Source organism: Coenobita brevimanus, chromosome 93, assembly GCF_032717465.1.
Source record: "Coenobita brevimanus isolate Jiangsu-jjx chromosome 93, ASM3271746v2, whole genome shotgun sequence".
NCBI lineage: Eukaryota > Metazoa > Arthropoda > Malacostraca > Decapoda > Coenobitidae > Coenobita > Coenobita brevimanus.
In genome coordinates, this window is record NC_137046.1 from 22893948 (window position 1) to 22913533 (window position 19586).

Genomic DNA, 19586 nt, shown 5'->3' on the forward strand with positions numbered 1-19586 from the left:
GAGAGAGCAGTGGAAATGAGCTACTTGAGAGGAGCATGTGGAATGACATGGAGGGACAGGTTGACGAATGAAGAAGTAAGAGAACATTGTGGGGTGGATGTGGTTGAGAAGATTAGGAGAAATACACTGAGGTGGTTTGGACATGTGGAGAGAATGGAAAATGAAAGACTGACTAAGAAGGTGTATGTAGGTGAGGTGGAGGGAGGGAGAGGGAGGGGAAGACCGAGGATGAGGTGGAGGGATGGAGTTGAGAGGTATATGAGGGAGGGGGGAGTGAGTTGGAGGAGGGTAGTCAAATGGTGGGTGACAGAGCGACTTGGAGGCGTTTTGTCGCGGCCACCCTTTGCAAGATGATGGCGTCGAGCTATAGATAGATAGATAGAGATAATGGTTCTGGTGTATGCATGGTATATTTTACCATATAATGGTGCAGTATGTTTGTATGTATGTTGCATATTGAGGACTCATACAAGAATTGCATCAGGTAAACCAAAATGACTTGTGCAAGCATAGAATATGGCCACTCAGAATGTACAAAAATGTATGGTATGAAGTCATTCATTGTAATGTTGTATGAGTTACCTCAGCAGCTCTTCATTTTCCTTCAAGAACTTTTTGTGTTGACCACTAGAGAGCTCAAGGCTGTTATTTCAAGTGAACAAACTGAGGCAGGCACTAAAAACTTGAAATAGGTCTCCATATGGTTTATCCTTTATAACACTTACAACACCTGCTAACAACTAGAAGTTCTTCCAGCCATATCTACATTGTTTGACCATTATAGCAGAAAATCAGGACTCAGAGACCCCAGAAAGTGGTAGATCCTACCCAGAGTCTTTGCTTAACCCATCATGTCCCGAGGTTTTCCGCACCTCCGACATCCCCCAGTCCCGAGGTATTTTCGAATTTTTTTTTTTTGGCTAAAACCTTCGCTTTTGGTGAGAAACATCGAAAATTCATAGAGAAATCGCTCACCTGAGGTTTAAAATACCCAATCCAGGTAGGAGTTCCTCCTTACCTGACTGGGTTTTCTAACATGCTGGCACCAAAGAAAACGAGTTCTATGGGAGGGTAACTATTTTATCCACTCATAAATGGTATTTATTTATTTACTTGGTACGAATGTATACGTAGTATGAGAGTATATCGGTTTTCAAGCAGTAATAAAGGCATTATAAGCATTGTTTCACTCACTAACTAATCACCATACCTGACCTTTTTTTGCCACTTTACCTGATCATTATTTCTGGCTTTCTTCTTCTTCTAATGCTATGTACTCTTTGTCCTCCACATTGTCATCGATTGGGGAATCACTCTGGCCCTGAATATCTTTACTAGCCAGGTCACTGGTAACAGGTGAATTGCCGAGACAATGGCGTGAGGGGGGGGAGGGGGGAGGTTATGCGGTGTAAGGCATTGTCCCTGCTTGGCATCTTGTAGAGGAATAGAGGTAGGTGTCCCGTGTATACATATGAAAAATCACGCGCGAAAATTGAAAATTGTGCAAATTAGGGACCTTGCAATTGCACGACGTACTGGTACGTCGCCGGGACTGGCAAATGCAAATCGTTGCAACATACCCATACATCAACGGGACGGGGCAGGTTAAGACATGCTTCCATTACATAGCCAGAAATATGAGTTTAGTTGAGTCCCTGGAGCATCTGCCAGAGATTATAGGAAAGCAGCTGTTTGAGAAGTGTTGCAAAAATGGCTGCATATCTGAGGACAACAAGCAGTCTGAATTGGTCCTTAAGCTGTTTGTTAATGCATATGGCCAAGAGTTTTGCAGGTCATTTGGAGCTGTTAGTTCACAACTATTAGCTGAATATTCAGAGTGTTCTGAATATTCAGAGTGTTTGGTCATATTTTGTCTCCCAGTAACTCATTTAGACCTGAAGGCTTGTCACTTAGGGAATAAGAGTGATATAGTAACAGAACTTGTTGATATGGAATTCTTGCAAGTGCTCAATATAGCACGAAATGAGATATCAGAAGAGGGATTTCGTTTGCTTTTGGCTCGTAACAGAATGTTTAAGTGTGGGTTTCGAGTACTAGAAACACTTGATATTTCAGAAAATGATGTCAGTTTGAGAATACTAAAATGCTTTTTGAAGATGCCTAACCTGAAGATTTTGAGGGCATCTGTGGCAGATTCTAAATTTCTTAAGGGATGGAATGAATCCATACAAGTACATAACTTTGATAATGTTCCTTTGAATCCAGAAATAGTAGGAGTAATAAGAACTGAAGGATTTGGCGCTGAGATTGTCAAAGTTTGGGAGAACAATGTGGCAAACTGGGAAACTGCAAGAGAAAACAAAATTGACAAGAGAAGTTGCAGTTTTTATGGGTCTCGCAAAAGAAAGTCTGAATATATACTAAGCAAACCAAGTTTACCAAAGTTTGACACCTATACATATAAAAGAACAACATCCCAGTGCATGGAGTGTGAAGGTAAATCAACAGCTAATGTTAAGATAATAAATGAAGGGTGCACAGAAAATACAAAAAGAAAAATGAATACAAGGGAAGGACAGAAGAAACAAGTGTGCAACATCTGAATGAAGATAATATGGAACTTCAGCATCTGGATGAAGATGATATGGAACTTTTTAACCCGCCTCGTCCCGTTGATATATATATACGTCCACACATTTTGTCAGTGAGTCCCGTTGACGTATATAAACGCACATCAATTGCAAGGTCCCTAATTTGCACAACTTTCAATTTTCGCGTGTGATTTTTGGTACGTATACACGGGACACCTTCCTCTACAAGATGCCAGGCAGGGACAATGCCTTACCCCGCATGACCTCCCCCCCCCCCCGCACGCCATTGTTTCAGCAATTCACCTGTTACCAGTGACCTGGCCAGTAAAGAAATGTTGTGCCACGGTACAAAATTCAGGGCCAGAGTGATTCCCCAATTGATGACAATGTGGAGGACAAAGTTTACATAGCATTAGAGGAAGAAACAGTCAGAAATGATGATCAGGTAATGTCGCCAAAAAAGGTCAGGTATGTTGATGTGTTTGGTGAGTGAAACAATGCTTATATTGCCTATATTACTGTGTGAAAACCAATATACTCGTACTATATATAAATTCGTACCAAATAAATAAATAAATACCATTTGTGAGTGTGTGGAATAGTTACCCTCCCATAGAGCTCATTATCTTTGGAGCCAGCCTGATAGAAGACCCAGTAAGGTAAGGGGTACTCCTACTTGTATCGAGTATTTTAAACCTCAGGTGAGTGATTTCTTTATGAATTTTCGATGTTTCTCACCAGAAGCGGAGGTTTGAGAAAAAAAAATCCAAAATTGGTCGGGATTGGAAAATCGGTCAGGACAGGGTGGGTTAGCATATATTCAGAGAGATGAGGTGTGTTATGAAATTGAATTTTGTTAAGTAAGTTGGGGCACTCACCATCCACTCACTCAATGCATTGCTGCTTTGGGTGTCTGCCCTTTCCTCTCTTCCTTCCTTGCTTTTCTGTCTTTCCTTCGTTCTTTCCCTTTTCTTCTGCTTACGGGTGACTTTACACTCTCTCCTCAGTCTTTCTTTCCTCCTTCTCTCTTGTGCCTGTGGGTGACTCAGTGCTGAGTGACAAGCCCAATGGTTTCCTGTACACCAGGAAACCATTTACTATGCTGGGTGGTAACCATATAACCAAATTATGGCCCCTGGTGGTTGGTAATTAAGGCACTCCAGTTGGATTGAGCCTGTGTAGGTTTATATCTAAGGGGTGGCTGGGGTTTATTGCTCACGTAACGCCGCTCAGGGATGAGTGAGGCTGGTCACTCTCACCTTAACCCGTCATGTCCCGAGGTTTTTCGCACGTCCGACACCCCCCAATCCCGAGCTATTTTGGAAAAAAAAAATTTTGGCTAAAACTTCCACTTTTGTTGAGAAACAAAGGAAAATTAACAAGAAAGGGCTTACCGTGGTCCATAAGTGGTCGGAACAGGTGATGTCCCCCGCGCCAGGTATCATATTCTATCATTGACGTGTGAGGCGCTCACGTTTTCTATGGTAGGAAATATTGGGAGAAACAACAAACAACACCTCTACATTTATTGAATTTCAACTAATAAACAATAAGAGTAATATTAAATGAATTTCAAACACATATATATATATGAAAAATAAGCATTGTACCTTTGCGCAAGCATAGCGAGTTAGGTCCGAGTGGTAACATGCTATGTGTTAAGTTTCTTGTATCAGTCAACATATCATTTTTTCTACTTGTATACTTCTGTTTCATTGACATTTTACCAATTTTTACTGTTTGAAAATGTTTTCAGCTGTTTTCATTCATTACGATGACATGCAGCATAAGTATAGCGCACATCTGCTTACTAAACACACTCGCTATGATTCGTATTTCAACATACCCAATTGTTTTATCACTTTCCTATAATTTTTTTCTTTACATAGAACCTTTCCTCCACCACTAAATGTTTTCAATTATTTACATTCAATACGAGGGCATTTAGCGAAATGCTAGCGCATATTCACGTACCAAGCACAATCTCAAACACTCGTGTTTCATCTTCTTTATTTTTTCACTCCAATTATACTTTCCCACTTACATTACACACGTTTACACCCTATACTGCACTATACATAGTTACTGGCATTATTTATTCTAGTGAGCGTCAGAATATCGCATGAAAATACCCTCGTAATGAATGTTTCGACAAACATAATACTCAAACACATACAAATTTTTCACATGTATTACACACTTTCCCACTTTTTTACTTCTATTTTCAAATTACAGGCCTTATTTATTCCACTAAGCGTCAGGTTATTGCGTCTATATACACTTGCTAGGAATATTTTGACTTAGAATATATTTCAGCACTTACAATAATTTGAACTTATATTATACCTGTTTGCATTTCCCATATTAATATTTACATATTTACGGGCCTTATTTATTGCACTGAGCGACAGAATATCGCATCAAAAAACCCTCGCTAGGTATGTTTCCACTTACATCATATTATACACTTACATACTATTTTTGCACTTATGCACTTTATATGCACTTTATACTAATATTTTCAGATCAACAGGACTTATAATTTCACTGAGCGTCTGTTTGTCGCATTTACTTCAGAGTTACAGCGTCCTATCGCATTCACACCATATTAGAACTGCATCAAGGTGTGATACTCGCTGAAACATGGGTGAATACAGAGACCCACGTCACACTCATAGCGGGTGTCCTTCCTCTGTGTGGTGAGTCTCACCCGGGAATTGCTACACACGTGACACCTGTGTTGGGGCCTAGGTCTATTTGGCTGGGGAGGGATAGGAGTGGGGAAATGGCGGCCGGATATTCTCAGGGGAGTTTGGGCAATAGGGGCAGTGCGGGTGCGTTGTTGGGGCCTTTCAACAGCATACCGTGCAAACATCTCTCTTGTGAGCTCCCTCACAAACCCTTCAAAGGTTTCCTGAACTCCTGTTGTCATGGCGTGCAGGTGGTGGCAATTCAGAGCAGTGATATCTAGCAAGTGAAAGAAATGTTTCTTATACCACTTCATCGTGGTCCTGGCACACTCTACCGTCGATATCATGGAGTCTGACTGGTCCACCAGGCGCATGTTTATGTTATAGTCCAGGACACACTCAGGTTTCCGTATGTGACGCCTGTTCTCGCTCCGGTAATCCACAGAATCAGTACGGTGCATCAAGGGGCGGTGAACAATGGACAAGAGGCTTACTTCTCTATTATGGTTCCACACAGTTGCAAGTATGTTGTTGGCTTTGAAGAAGACAACCTCATTCCTGTCAAGTTTCCTACCTTGACCATGTGACGCCGGTTCACCTTCACGGTTCCACAGATTCCCGTTTCATGCATATGTAGATAACGAGCGAGAAGAGGGCTAGTGTACCAATTGTCCAAGTAGAGGACGTGACCACGATGAAGGTAGTCTTCTATCATTGTCTTTACCACTGCTCCTGACAGTTCAATACTCCGATCTTCTATTATGTCTGTCTGTGAACCGGTGTACAAGACTATGTCTTGCACATAACCAGTCCTACAGTCACACATAATAAAGATCTTGAACCCAAAGCGGCGCCTTTTGCTGGGTATATACTGCCTGAATGAAATATTGCCTCTCCACAACACGAGACTCTCGTCTATGACGAGGTCTCTATAGGGATAAAATGACGAACGAGAAGTTTGCCTCAGGTGATCAAAGACCAACCTAATTCGCCTCATCTTATCTGTGTCATTTGCATGTGCAGGATCATCAGGGTCATAAAAATGGAGGCGACTTAGAATTTGTTGGAAGCGATTAAGGTTCATGACTTGGCCAAATATTGGTGTAAGCATAACAGGGTCCCTTGTCCAGTAGGCCGGAATTCTTTTCTTTTGTATAATACCCATCAAAAGGACCAGGGCAAAAAATAAGAACATTTCTGAAAGGGAGACAGGGTAATCATATATGATAGAATGCCTGCTCCTTGTTCCCAATTTTTCACTCTCACGGCGCTGGCTGCTTGCAAAACGGTTGGTTTGGTCAACAATCTGCTCCACGAAAGCTTCACTAAAAAACAGGTGGAAAAAATCCATCCTGGTGGAATTAGGGTGAATTCCAGGAGCAATGCAGCCAGCGCGCCCCTGCTCAGTGAAGGGGTGAATGAGGGGAGAAAAATCACTCCCATCCTCCCAATTCCATCCCACAAATCCCTCGTCCACATCATCCCCATCAGCGCCTTCGTCTGGGTGGGGAGGAGTTGCTGGTGGGGAAGGTTGGGGAGGAGTGCAAAGGGCTTCCCCACTCACACTCCTCTTCCCTCTGCCTTTACCCTTTCTTTTTCCCTTACGGCCTAGAGGAACATTAGGAGGCTGTGGGGATGAAGTTTGGGAATATTGGGGAGCATAAGACGTGCTTGGGAGTGGTTCCTCCCCACCTTCCCCCTCCATCACAACACCACGTGATTTTTCACGCACCCTCACACACCCACGTGTCTGGGGATATTGGGGAGCATAAGGCGTGCTTGGGAGTGGTTCCTCCCCACCTTCCCCCTCCATCACAACCCCACATGATACAGGACGCACCCTCACTTGCCCACGTGATACACCCTGCCGCCTCACACTACCTAGGGAGAGCGATGGCTCACTCCCGCCACCCTCACTTTCCATACTCCTCCCTGCACTTTCCCTTTCACTCCCCACTCCCTCCACGGCACTTCCTACCTCCTCAACCAAAATACTAGGCCCATACCTGCTCGTCCGATGTGGTGTGCGCTCAGGGCAACGATGAGTAATTACCTCACGTCCGTACCACGTGGCAGCACGTCCCACGGCTCCGTCCTCATCCTCGTCATCAAATTTGGGTTCCACATCACGTTGGGACTGGGCAGAGGATGTTGCACGTTGTTTTTTGGCCGGCTGCCCCTCTCTAGTAGCACAGTAAGTCATGTACTGCTGCTTCCTGGGGGACGGGACTTCTTCATCACTGCTGGTAGTTTCCTCCTCCTCTGGCTGCACATAATCTTTGTCAACAACCTCGTCGTCCAGTGGGGAATCACTGTCGCCTGTAAAGGCATCCAGGGCGGCTTGAATTTCGTCCTCTGAGAGACCTCTCTTCACCATGTCTGAGCAGGACTGTTGCTAACAGGTGAGTGACCGAGCCGCGGGTGAGTGTGGGTTGCGCGGGGTCACCGAGTGTCCCCGCCTGGTGGCAGGTAGGGGAAGGTTGAGCGACGATACTTACTGAAAATCAAGAGCGATATTTGAAAATTGTGCAAATTATGCACCTTGCAATTGCGCGACGTACCGGTATGTCGCCAGGACTGGCAAATGAAAAATGTTGCAACGTACCCATACATCTACGGGACCAACTTGCCTAGTTCTGGGTTCCTAAGCTCTTCATGGAGTGACATAGGATTGGATGATGGGTGGATGGATGGATAGAAACATGGGATAATGTTTACAAAACCAGAACACCAGATTCCTAAGAAATAATTGCTTGAATCGGTATGTTGCATAGTTGTAAACTTTCATCTATGACATTTCTTCCACAAATTAAAAATAAACGAGATTGTGGGGTCTCTAATGTGTGCCAATGCTGGCAGTTTGCTCAAGTTTCATCCACTAAAAGTGATGCAATATTGTTTCTTGGTAGTTCATTATGGTCTTAGGGTATGTTGTTGTTTTCACTGGTGCATTATGGTTCTTATTCAGCCTGTCAGATAGCTGGAAGTGGGTCTGTTGCATGGTTTCAAATCTGAAGTCAATCAATGTGGACTCTACTGACGACTTAGAGTAATATTGGAAATTGGTCTTGGTTAGGCTCAAATGACATAAATCAAGGTTAGGTTAAGTGGCATTTGGGTAGGTTAATGCCTAAAACAGATTGAAATTAGTTTGTTTATTTTCACCATTAAGAGAGAAAAAAAAGCTAAGTTGGGGTTATTACAGTATTTACAAAATGTTAGCACCATATTAACGACCACAATTTTTTTTTCCTTAAAGAATGTCACAAAAGGAAGTTGACATAGAACTGTACAACAAATTGATTCACGATATTATTCCATAGGAATCCAGCTTTGTGGTTTTGTAAAAATTTCCAAAACTTGTATGCAGTGCACCAGTAGCAAAGCAGTGCATGTAAGTTACTGTATTAATATTTTTCTTAATAGTAAATGATCATTACATCATTATAAAAATCAAATCATTTATTGTGTCATTTATAAAGACTCCAACATGCTCTCATGCATCAGCCTTGGTCGCCAAATGGCGGCTGTTCACACTGCTCGATCTCTGGCAGCCTCTCTATGCAGTCACTTATCCCAGAGGTCACACTCTGTGACCTCATCCCAGATTTTTATTAGTCTGCCTCTTGCAACCTATCCCTGACATTCACACCTCACTTTCTGCACTCAGTTGTCATCTTCGATATCTCCACATGCCCAAACCATCGCAGTATACGCCTCCTCATCATAACACCAGTATTGTGGTGAATATTGTAAAAAGAGGGCTGTTCTCCTTTCAGTGTTGTTTCTTTTATCTTGTTTTTCTTGGAGGGAACAATTTGCAGGCTTCTGGCCATTGGTTCATTCATAGCATTAAAAAAAAAAGAAAAAAAAAAGAATACCTCATTAGTAAGTTAGTACAGTAATAACAGAAATAAAGTACTTGTAAATAACGTAGGGACGACATGCTGTGGTGTATTCAGTCAGACTCCCTATTCTTGTGTGTTGGCTTCCTGTTTCCTGTGTGTTGGCACCACTACACTGGATCTTCAGTTGTAGCCTAACAGGAGGCTGGACCTCGATATGTCATTTACTATAGCTACTCAGTTAGCTACCTCCCTTTCCTTGGGGGAAGCAGCCTAGGTATATAGATAGATAGACTCAGTTAGTGGTGGAGCTGGCCCTGACAACGTCCTGGTCTGATTTCAACGTCAGTCTACCATGGCTTCTGCTATTAACAGGTGCTTTTCCATTCCTTTCCCAAATTTTTCATGAATGTTAAAAAAAAAAAAAAAAGGCCAGCATTGGTCCTGAAGTCAAGGAATAAGGTGAGGTTTAATTTGGGTCTGGTTATGTGAATTACACATTTGAGTGATAGGTAAAGTTTGTACAGTAAATTTCATATACAGTAATCCCTCCAACATCCGACGTTATAGAGCCCACACAACATGCGGGACTTGGGAAAAATGCCCCTGGACAGGTACTTACAGACCCCAACCCAAGGTAACTTTGAAAGCCACCTAAATAACTCCCTACTGGACATGCACAGCACCTATTCACACAAATAATGGACAGAAATCATAAAATAAATGAAAAGGAACCAGAGAATGAGAAATTAGAAGTGATAAAAGGAAAATCTTTAGCATTGTACAGCTTACTTACAACATGTCCATGGCTGTCGTGAAGATTAACCTTCCTCCACTATGGGTCTGACAGTGGTGAAAGTGAACATGAAGCACAGACAGTAATCCAGTGTTGTGCTGCACTTAATCCTTTGCATTATGAATTATAATTGTTTAACACTGCACATTCTGTTCTTACTTGCGCCAAGCTAGTTGCAACACGCTGGTGTTACACTCAGCACTTAATCCGTTGCACTTTGAATTCTAATTTCTTAAAACTGCACAACACTGTAAATTCCCATGTGGTCTAGTGGCAAGGTTTTGCAATTTATTCACTGTTTATTCACAAAAGCAAGCACGTGGGCAGCCAAGGTAACCAGTGTGCAGTCACGAAGGTAGGTAGGCGGGAAATGGGGAGGATGCAGGGGCAATGTAGTGGACGTTGTCGGAAATACATGCCAAACCACAGCTGTTCATCACTGCACGACAAATTTAGAGATGAACATATATTGGCTTTTGTGTGTGTGTGTGTGTGTTCTTACCTAATTGTATATTTACAGGAATGAGTCAAGCTCGTACTGTCCCGTGTCTTAAACCATATTTATCATACATATCCTTAAAATTGTGAATTGTTTTGGCACACACTATTTCATTCGGTAGTGCATTCCACTGATCAATTGCTCTATTTGGGAAACTAAATTTTCTTACGTCTTTATCACCTCTCTTCTTATGCAGTTTTTTGCAGTGTCCTCTTGCTGATGCTTCCCCTTAGGTTAAGTAATCATTTATGTCTATTTTCTCTTTCCCTGATATGCATTTATATAGCATAATCATGTCACCTCTTTTCCTTCTCTCTTGTAGTGTTGGTAGATTCAGTTTACTTAGTCTTTCTTCGTAGCTTAGGTCCCTTAAGCTTGGTACCCATCCTGTAGTGGCCCTTTGAACTTTTTCAATCTTGTCTATGTGTTTTTTGAGATGAGGACTCCAGACTACTGATGCATACTCCAGGGTTGGTCTGATGAATGATGTTATTATCTTTCTTAGCATGTCTTCATTTATTTATGTGAATGCTGTTCTGCAAGCAGTGTATACATGTTCCGTACCTTCTCACTGATGTGGTCAGCCGGAGATAGTCTGTTATTGATAATCACACCTAGGTCCTTCTCTCTTTCTGATGTGTGTACCGTTTTATTTCCTAACGTATAATCCCAATCAGGTCTTTTTCCACTTTTACCAAACTTGATTACATGACACTTGTCCACATTGAATTCCATTTGCCATGTATTACTCCATTCATGAAGTTTATTTAATTCTTCTTGTAGCTCTTTACAAGAGTCTGTGTTAGTAATTCTCCTTTGTATTTTTGCATCATCTGCAGACAGTTAAATAGTATTCAATTCCAGTGTTATTGTCTATATCATTTATATACACTAAAAACATGATTGGTGCCAGCACTGAGCCCTATGGTACTCCACTAGTCACTTCTTTCCATGATGAGTAATTTCCCTTAGTACTGTTCTCATTTCTCTTCTTATGAGACAATCTTGCATCCAACAATACAGTTTGCCTCAAATTCCTCCTTGATGGTACAGTTTCCATAAAAGTCTTTGGTGTGGTACCGTGTCAAATGCTTTCTTGAAATCTAAATAGATACTGTCCACCCAACCTTCTCTTTCCTGTAATGTGTCTGTTACTCTGTCATAGTACCTCAGCAGATTAGTAACACATGATTTTCCTTTTCTGAAACCAAACTGTTTTTCTGTTATCATACTGTGTTCTTCTAGATGATTTACCCAAGCTTTTCTTATATGCTTTTCTAATACTTTGCTTTCAACACTGGTTAGTGATACTGGTCAGTAGTTGAGTGAATTTTGTCTATTCCTTTTCTTGAATAAGGGAACAATGTTTGCTTTCTTCCAAATATCAGGTAGTTTACCTTGACTCAAGGATTTCTTGAAAATTAAAAATAATGGTTTACTTAACTCCTTTGCACATTCACGTAGTACCCAACATGAAATTTCATCAGGACCATTTGCTTTTCCTTTGTCTAATTTACTTAGCTCCTCCTGTATTACTTTTTCTGATGTTTGTATATCTGGTAGTATGTGTGGGCATGCATGTTCCACATAATCCCTCCCAAAAATTTTTTCCTCTGTAAAAACTGATTGGAATTTCTTGTGTAGTGCTTCACAAATATCCTTCTCTTGTGTATATGTGATTCCCTCGTCCGTAATGGATTATATTTTATCTTTTATTTTCGTTTTGCTTCTGATGTAGAAGTAAAATAGCTTTGGTTGATCGCTACTTTTATTTATGATATCCTTCCCAAACTGTTTTTGGGCTTCCCTCCTTATTCTTGTATAATCGTTTCTTGCCTGTTTGTAATTATTATATGCCGTTTCACTATTGTGTCTTCTGAATCTATTCCACAACAAATCTCTTTTTCCTTTTGATTTTTTACATTTTGTATTCAACCATTTCTTTCTTTTCTTTTCTGCTTCTTTGTACTTTGGGATGTACTTCTGGACTTCTGTTTCATAAAGTCCACAGAATTTTTTATATATAGCATTTAAATCTTGTCCTCAAAGCTCCTTTCCCCAATCAATTTCTAAGAAGTACTTCTTTAGGTCATGATAGTTTCCCTTTTTATAGTTTAGGCTCTTTCTGAAACTTTCATTGCTGTTAACTATGTCATATGCTATCCTGAAGTTGCAATTTAGTACTGCATGGTCGCTTTTGCCGAATGGAGGGTGGTATATTAAATTGTCAATATCGTTTTCTTGCCTAGTAAATATGAGATCAAGCATTGAGGGTACATCAAGTCCTCTTTTTCTGGTGCTTTCCCTTACATGTTGCGTTAGGAAAAACTCTTGCACGAGATCCAGGAGCTTTTGGTCCCAACAGCTTTCTTGGCTTATTACATCTGGAGTATTCCAGTTTATATTTGTATTAAAATCTTCAGTTAGTATAATTCTTTCCGATTTCTCTTCCATTTTATGTTGTAATGATCTTAAACTCTGAATTGTATTCTCTGCCAGGTCCCCATATTCGTCTCTTTCCCATGTGTTTGACCTGGGTGGCATGTACAAATTGGCTACAGTTACTTTCCCTTCAGTTGTATTGATCTCTACTGCAATCAGATCTACTTGTGAGCGTATATCTAGTTCTATTTCTTTGACTTTTAGATTTTTCTTAGTTAATATAATTCCTCCTCCATTTTTTAAGTTCCTATCTCTTCTCCATATATTATATTCCTCTAAGTTTAAGATGTCATTTGATAGCCTTGATGTTAATTTTGTTTCAGTTGGGCATATTATATGTGGTTCATTTTCTTTGACATAATCATTCATCTCTAATAATTTAGATACCATTCCATCCACATTTGAGTACATCAATTTAATCATCATGTTTATATACTTATCATGACTTGGTTCTACTACCTTCCTCCTTTTTATTCCCTCCTGTTTGTGTACCACTTTCGTACCTGCAATCCTATTACTTTGTAAAAAAATGTATTCTTCTTCTCCTCTGATCTTCCCTCATTTTTGTTTTTGTTTTTTTGCTTCCTCCCTCTTCTCTTTCAGTAATTCCAGTTCCTCTTGTGTTAGGCATCTTTTTATCCATACATTTTTTAACTCCTCTTTTTCCATAAGATTCTTTGCATTTTTTAGTATCTCCTCCAGGGTGTTTACACTCTGGAAGGTTACCTTTAAGGGTCTTGACTTGCTTCTCTCGTATTTCCCTAACCTTTTGTGTTCCTGTATGTCTTTACTACAGATTTCCTCTGATATTTCTTTCAATATGCTCATTACATTTGCCATCTCCTTTTTGTCTCTTGTGATCTTGTTTTTTACTTCTTCCTCTTCTATACCAGTGATTACTATAGATTTGTTGATATTACTGAATCTCTGACTAACTTTGGGTTGTTTTGGATTATTCTTTTCACATCCTTTTTAATGCTTTTTTCTTCCACCATTGTTTCTAAGTCTTTCTTTACTTTGACCATTTCAGCATAAGTGGTTTCCACATCATTTTTGTAGCTTTGCACAGATTCATTCACCTGTGTTATCTTCTCAATATCACTGCTCTAGTCTATCAGACTGCTTACTTGCCTAGTTGTCTCTGTATCATTTTTGAACTCTTCCATAATACTCTCGTGGTTGACTACTGTACTTGCCATTTCACTAATTTTTCTCCTAAGTGAACCCAGTTCTACTGTCAGCTCACCTATGGTTATGTTGTTCTTGTTGACTTCCTTTCCTAATTTTTCTATTTCTTCCTTTTGCAAGTGCATCTGTTTCTTAATTTCATCATTCTCATTTTGAAAAGCCGTCTCTAACCTGTGTACTCGTTCAACCAGTTTATTGTGAGTCTCCATTTCAACCAGTTCTTGGTAGAAATCATCGTCCTGCTTTCTACATTTATCCCTTTTCTTTTCCAAATTTGCTTTATTAAAGTATGTGGTAATGTTGCTGTACGAAAAGCACATATGGTACTTACATTCCCTGGGGCAGTTGTAGACAAAACAAACGATCAGCTGATTGTGCGCATTCTTACTCTAATTTGTTTTCTTTTCTGTTTGAACAAGTCTTGCTTTAAAACTTCTTTTTTTTATATATATATTAGAACACCATTTAATCCAACCTGGTACAGAACTTGACTCATATAAAGATACTAATTTAGGTAATGCCACTGGCCAAGTTGGCCATTTATGGAGTGATGGCGGCAAACGTCTGTGGTCTCCTCGGTGCCTTGTGTGTGTGTGTGTGTTCTTACCTACTTGTTCTTACCTAATTGTATCTTTACAGGAATGAGTCAAGCTCGTACTGTCCCGTGTCTTAAACCATATTTATCGTACATATCCTTAAATTTGTGAATTGTTTTGGCACACACTATTTCATTCGGTAGTGCATTCCATTGATCAATTGCTCTGATTGGGAAACTGAATTTCCTTACGTCTTTATCACCTCTCTTCTTATGCAGTTTTTTGTAGTGTCCTCTTGCTGATGCTTCTCCATATGTTAAGTAATCATTTATGTCTATTTTCTCCTTTCCTGATATGCACTTATATAGCATTATCATGTCACCTCTTTTCCTTCTCTCCTGTAGTGTTGGTAGATTCAGTTTATTTAGTCTTTCTTCGTAGCTTAGGTCCCTTAAGCTTGGTATCCATCTTGTAGCGGCCCTTTGAACTTTTTCAATCTTGTCTATATGCTTTTTGAGATGAGGACTCCAGACTATTGATGCATATTCCAGGGTTGGTCTAATGAATGATGTTATTATCCTTCTTAGCATGTCTTCATTTATGTATGTGAATGCTATTCTCATATTTGCAAGCAGTGTATACATGTTCCGTACCTTCTCGCTGATGTGGTCAGCCGGAGATAGTCTGTTATTGATAATCACACCTAGGTCTTTCTCTCTTTCTGATGTGTATAGGGTTTTATTTCCTAACTTATAATCCCAATCAGGTCTTTTTCCACTATTACCAAACTTGATTACATGACACTTGTCCACATTGAATTCCATTTGCCATGTACTACTCCATTCATGAAGTTTATTTAATTCTTCTTGTAGCTCCCTACAAGAGTCTGTGCTAGTAATTCTCCTTTGTATTTTTGCATCATCTGCAAACATATTCAGATAGCCCTCATTTCCAGTGTTACTGTTTATATCATTTATGTACACTAAAAACATGATTGGTGCCAGCACCGAACCCTGTGGTACTCCACTAGTCACTTCTTTCCATGATGAGTAGTTTCCTCTTAGTATTGTCCTCATTTCTCTTTTTATGAGAAAGTCTTGCATCCAACAAAACAGTTTGCCTCGAATTCCTCCTTGATGGTACAGCTTCCATAAAAGTCTTTGGTGTTGTACTGTGTCAAAAGATTTCTTGAAATCTAAATAGATACTGTCCACCCATCCTTCCTTTCCTGTATTGTGTTTGATACTCTGTCATAGTAGCTCAACAGATTAGTAACACATGATTTTCCTTTTCTGAAACCAAACTGTCTTTCTGTTATCATACTGTGTTCTTCTAGATGATTTACCCAAGCTTTTCTTATAAGTTTTTCTAATACCTTGCTTACAACACTGGTCAGTGATACTGGTCGGTAGTTGAGAGGATTTTGTCTATTTCCTTTCTTGAATAAGGGGACTATATTTGCTTTTTTCCAAATATCAGGTAGTTTCCCTTGACTCAAGGATTTCTTGAAAATTAAAAATAATGGTTTACTTAACTCCTTTGCACATTCTCGTAACACCCAACATGAAGTTTCATCAGGACCACTTGCTTTTCCTCTGTCTAATCTACTTAACTCCTCCTGTATTACTTTTTCTGCTATTTGTATATCTGGTAGTATGTGTGGACATGCGTGTTCCACATAGTCCCTCTCAAAAATTTTTTCTTCTGTAAAAACTAATTGGAAATTCTTATTTAGTGCTTCACAAATATCTTTCTCTTATGTATAAGTGATTCCCTCGTCCGTAATGGATTGCATTATATCTTTTACTTTGGTTTTGCTTCTGATATAGCTGTAAAACAGCTTTGGTTGATCACTACTTTTATTTATTATATCCTCCTCAAACTGTTTTTGGGCTTCCCTCCTTATTCTTGTATAGTCGTTTCTTGCCTGTTTGTAATTATTATACGCCCTTTCACTATTGTGTCTTCTGTATCTATTCCACAACAAATCTCTTCTTTCTTTTGATTTTTTACATTCTGTATTGAACCATTTCTGTATTTTCTTATCTGCTTTTTTGTGCTGTGGGATGTACTTCTGGACTCCTATTTCATAAAATTCACAAAAATTTTTTTGTACAGCATTTAAATCTTGTCCTTTAAGCTCATTTTCCCAATCAACTTCTAAGAAATACTTCTTTAGGTCTTGATAATTTCCCTTTTTATAGTTTAGGCTCTTTTTGTAACTGTCATTGCTGTTTACTATGTCATATGCTATCCTGAAGTTATAATTTAGTACTGCATGTGTGTGTGTGTGTGTGTGTGTGTGTGTGTCCTAGACATCCGGATATGTTAGGGAATAATCCAAGACTTGGATTAATGTGCCCGAGCCCAAAATGTCTGGGTCTTGGGTGTCCGGGTGTTATAGGGATTACTTTCCATCAAGAAAAAAGTTAGGTTGGAAATCTATGGTCTTATCAGTGGGAACTGAGGAGGGTGGCATATGTCTGAAACTGGTAATTTTTGATGGAAATGGAAGATTAAAACTGCATGAAGCATAACAAACCATTGGAAATTTCATAGATTAATTACCAAATAGAGTGTATTGGCAGAAACAAGATAATAGGCAATAGAGGTGCCCCTTTTGGTAATCTTCAAGGAGACATAGGACCAATTTACTCTTTCTCTCTCTCTCTCTCTCTCTCTCTCCACCAATGCTCTTCATGAGATTCTGTGAGTATTTTCGGATTGCATCTTAAGGTTTCATTGTTTTTTATTTCTTTTGTAAGTCATGAATAGTGTAAAGAAAATCAGTCTTTCTTACAATCTTCAAGGAGACATAGGACCAATTTACTCTTTCTCTCTCTCTCTCTCTCTCTCTCTCTCTCTCTCTCTCTCCACCAATGCTCTTCATGGGATTCTGTGAGTATTTTCGGATTGCATCTTAAGGTTTCATTGTTTTTTATTTCTTTTGTAAGTCATGAATAGTGTAAAGGAAATCAGTCTTTCTTTACAATCCCCGAGGGTGTCAGAGACAGATGGATGCCATCTTGTGTGCACCAAAGGCAGACGGATATATCTTTGAATGCCACTTTTGGTGCAAAATTACCCATATAGTGGTTAGTGCTGCCTACTGCTTCATTCATCACCTTCATTCTTTTTCTGTGTTTGCTCTCCTCTTTTCTTATTTCCCTCATCTTTCCTGCCATGTTTTATTACTCTTCTTTCAATTTCAGGTGGTGTAAGCCAGGAAACCGTTTTATATGCTGGGTGGTAACCATATAACCAACTCACACATTTTCCATGTCAGCAGGTGTGTCGGCAGAGGGATAGTGCCCCTTCCTGTAAAACCTCAAACTCAAAGACAAATACCCACCCCTCATGGGATTATGGCATCTTGCAAGAGAGGTCAATGCTGATTTATCCAAACCTAAGCTAAATATTCATAACAACCTGGTCAAATTCATCCTAACTAAATGAGACCTAACAACCTATTTTATGCTAACTCAACCAAATTTATCCTAACCTAACATGACTTGTCCCATATATAATCATATTTTCCCTCTCTATTGATGGATCCTCTTCAGACTCAAAAATACACTTCTATAGCTACGCCTTTACAAAGTTTGTTCATTTGTTCGTTTTTGAAGGCTCCAACATGCTTGCATGCGTTGGCCATAGTCACTTAATGGCAGCTCTCCATGCTGCTCGATCTCTGGCAGCTTCCCTATTCTGTCCCATATCCCTGATGTCACACTCAATGACTTCATCCCAGGTCTTTTTCAGTCTAACTGTACCCTGACATTAACACTTCTCACTTTACAGGTATGAGTCAATTCAAAGGTACGTAAAAATGTTGTTGAATATGAAAGAGGTAGTCCTATGAAGATGGACCCCCTTTTTAACTCCTTTGTGCATGATGACTCAAAATGAGTCAAAATGGTGTTAGTCTGAAGAGGAACCAATGACGCACTTGCCAATGTTGGTCTGAAGGGATGCCGATTAGGCGATTCTGGACAAAAATATTCACCAAAAATTGTTTTAGCATGAAATATGCCATTATTTGATGCATCACAGGGGAGGGTGTCTCTTTGCAGGCTAACACTCAAATAGTTGGCATTCTCATGATTTTCAGTTCAATGGGAGCGGAAGGCATGCTTGATTTTTGACGATTTACTCGAAAACTATTGATTGTATCAGATTTTCGACAACACCAAGTGAAAGCTGGTGAAATTTCAGCATCTACAGTAGACATATCCTTAGCGCTTGCATTATGTGGGCAAAATTTTGTGCTACAGTGTAGGGCAGTTATTTTCAGTGTTGAACAACAGTATTCTCACCTCATTTTGGTATTTTCACAGTACTTTTACTCATCAGTTTTGTGTGGTTTTATTAGCTTATCGTATAGTATAAACATCAGGGAAGATGATGGTATGCAGTTTATACCATTATATCCAATTTCTGGGACAAATGAGATGCATGGAAATGTTTTCCCTTGTGTGCGAGTCCAGCCTGCCCTAGTGGCATTTTCTCTGATCATGTCACACACACTTAGAGAAAACTTACAGTGCTTGAAGGGGTTTATATGTAGACAGGGTATTATGAAGAGGATGCTAGTATTTTTGGCCATTATTTTTCTAACAGTGGTTTCTTGATTTCACTAGCTTTTTCTTGTCATATGTGGGTTTGTTTGATGTTGCAGGATGTTGGATATGTGTTAGAGTTATTGAACTAACCTTGTTTAACCAGCCTGAAGGAGATTACAGTATAGCATGCTCAGATCACACTAAATGCAGTGCGTAACAACAAATAATGCTCATCCCCTACCAAAACACTGCATCCAGTTTGCAGGTTGTTTGAAATGTTTTCAGGTATTAGCCCATTGACTCCAGGCTTTCTGCACCCTATCACTATCCCACAACTGGGCGTATTTTCTTAATTTGGATTTTCCAATTTTTGTTTTTCCCTAGAAATCAATCACAAATGATAGAAACATACAAAAAAAGCATGTACTTACTGTCTGCTTCTGTTGTAAAGGTCGTGGTGTCAGTTGGCTGGTGTA

The 19586-nt window shown here is 39.7% G+C and overlaps 2 protein-coding genes across 2 annotated transcripts in view; both read left to right on the forward strand.

Moving 5' to 3' along the window:
• The window catches only part of LOC145412381 (3-oxoacyl-[acyl-carrier-protein] reductase FabG-like), a 392048-nt gene that overhangs the window by 210717 nt on the left and 161745 nt on the right, over positions 1–19586 (forward strand). The gene's annotated exons all lie outside the window — the stretch shown is intronic.
• On the forward strand, positions 1560–17857 carry LOC145412554 (leucine-rich repeat-containing protein 42-like). Its single transcript, XM_080282460.1, has 2 exons — positions 1560–2457; positions 17838–17857. Exons 1-2 carry the CDS (start codon positions 1560–1562, stop codon positions 17855–17857), a joined length of 918 nt encoding a protein of 305 aa, XP_080138586.1.

Coding starts and splice junctions, on each gene's coding strand:
- LOC145412554 (XM_080282460.1), top strand. CDS start 1,560: ATGCAAATCGTTGCAACATACCCATACATCAACGGGACGGGGCAGGTT. Junction 2,458..17,837: donor CCAGTGCATGGAGTGTGAAG/GTAAATCAACAG, acceptor CCATGTCAGCAG/GTGTGTCGGCAGAGGGATAG.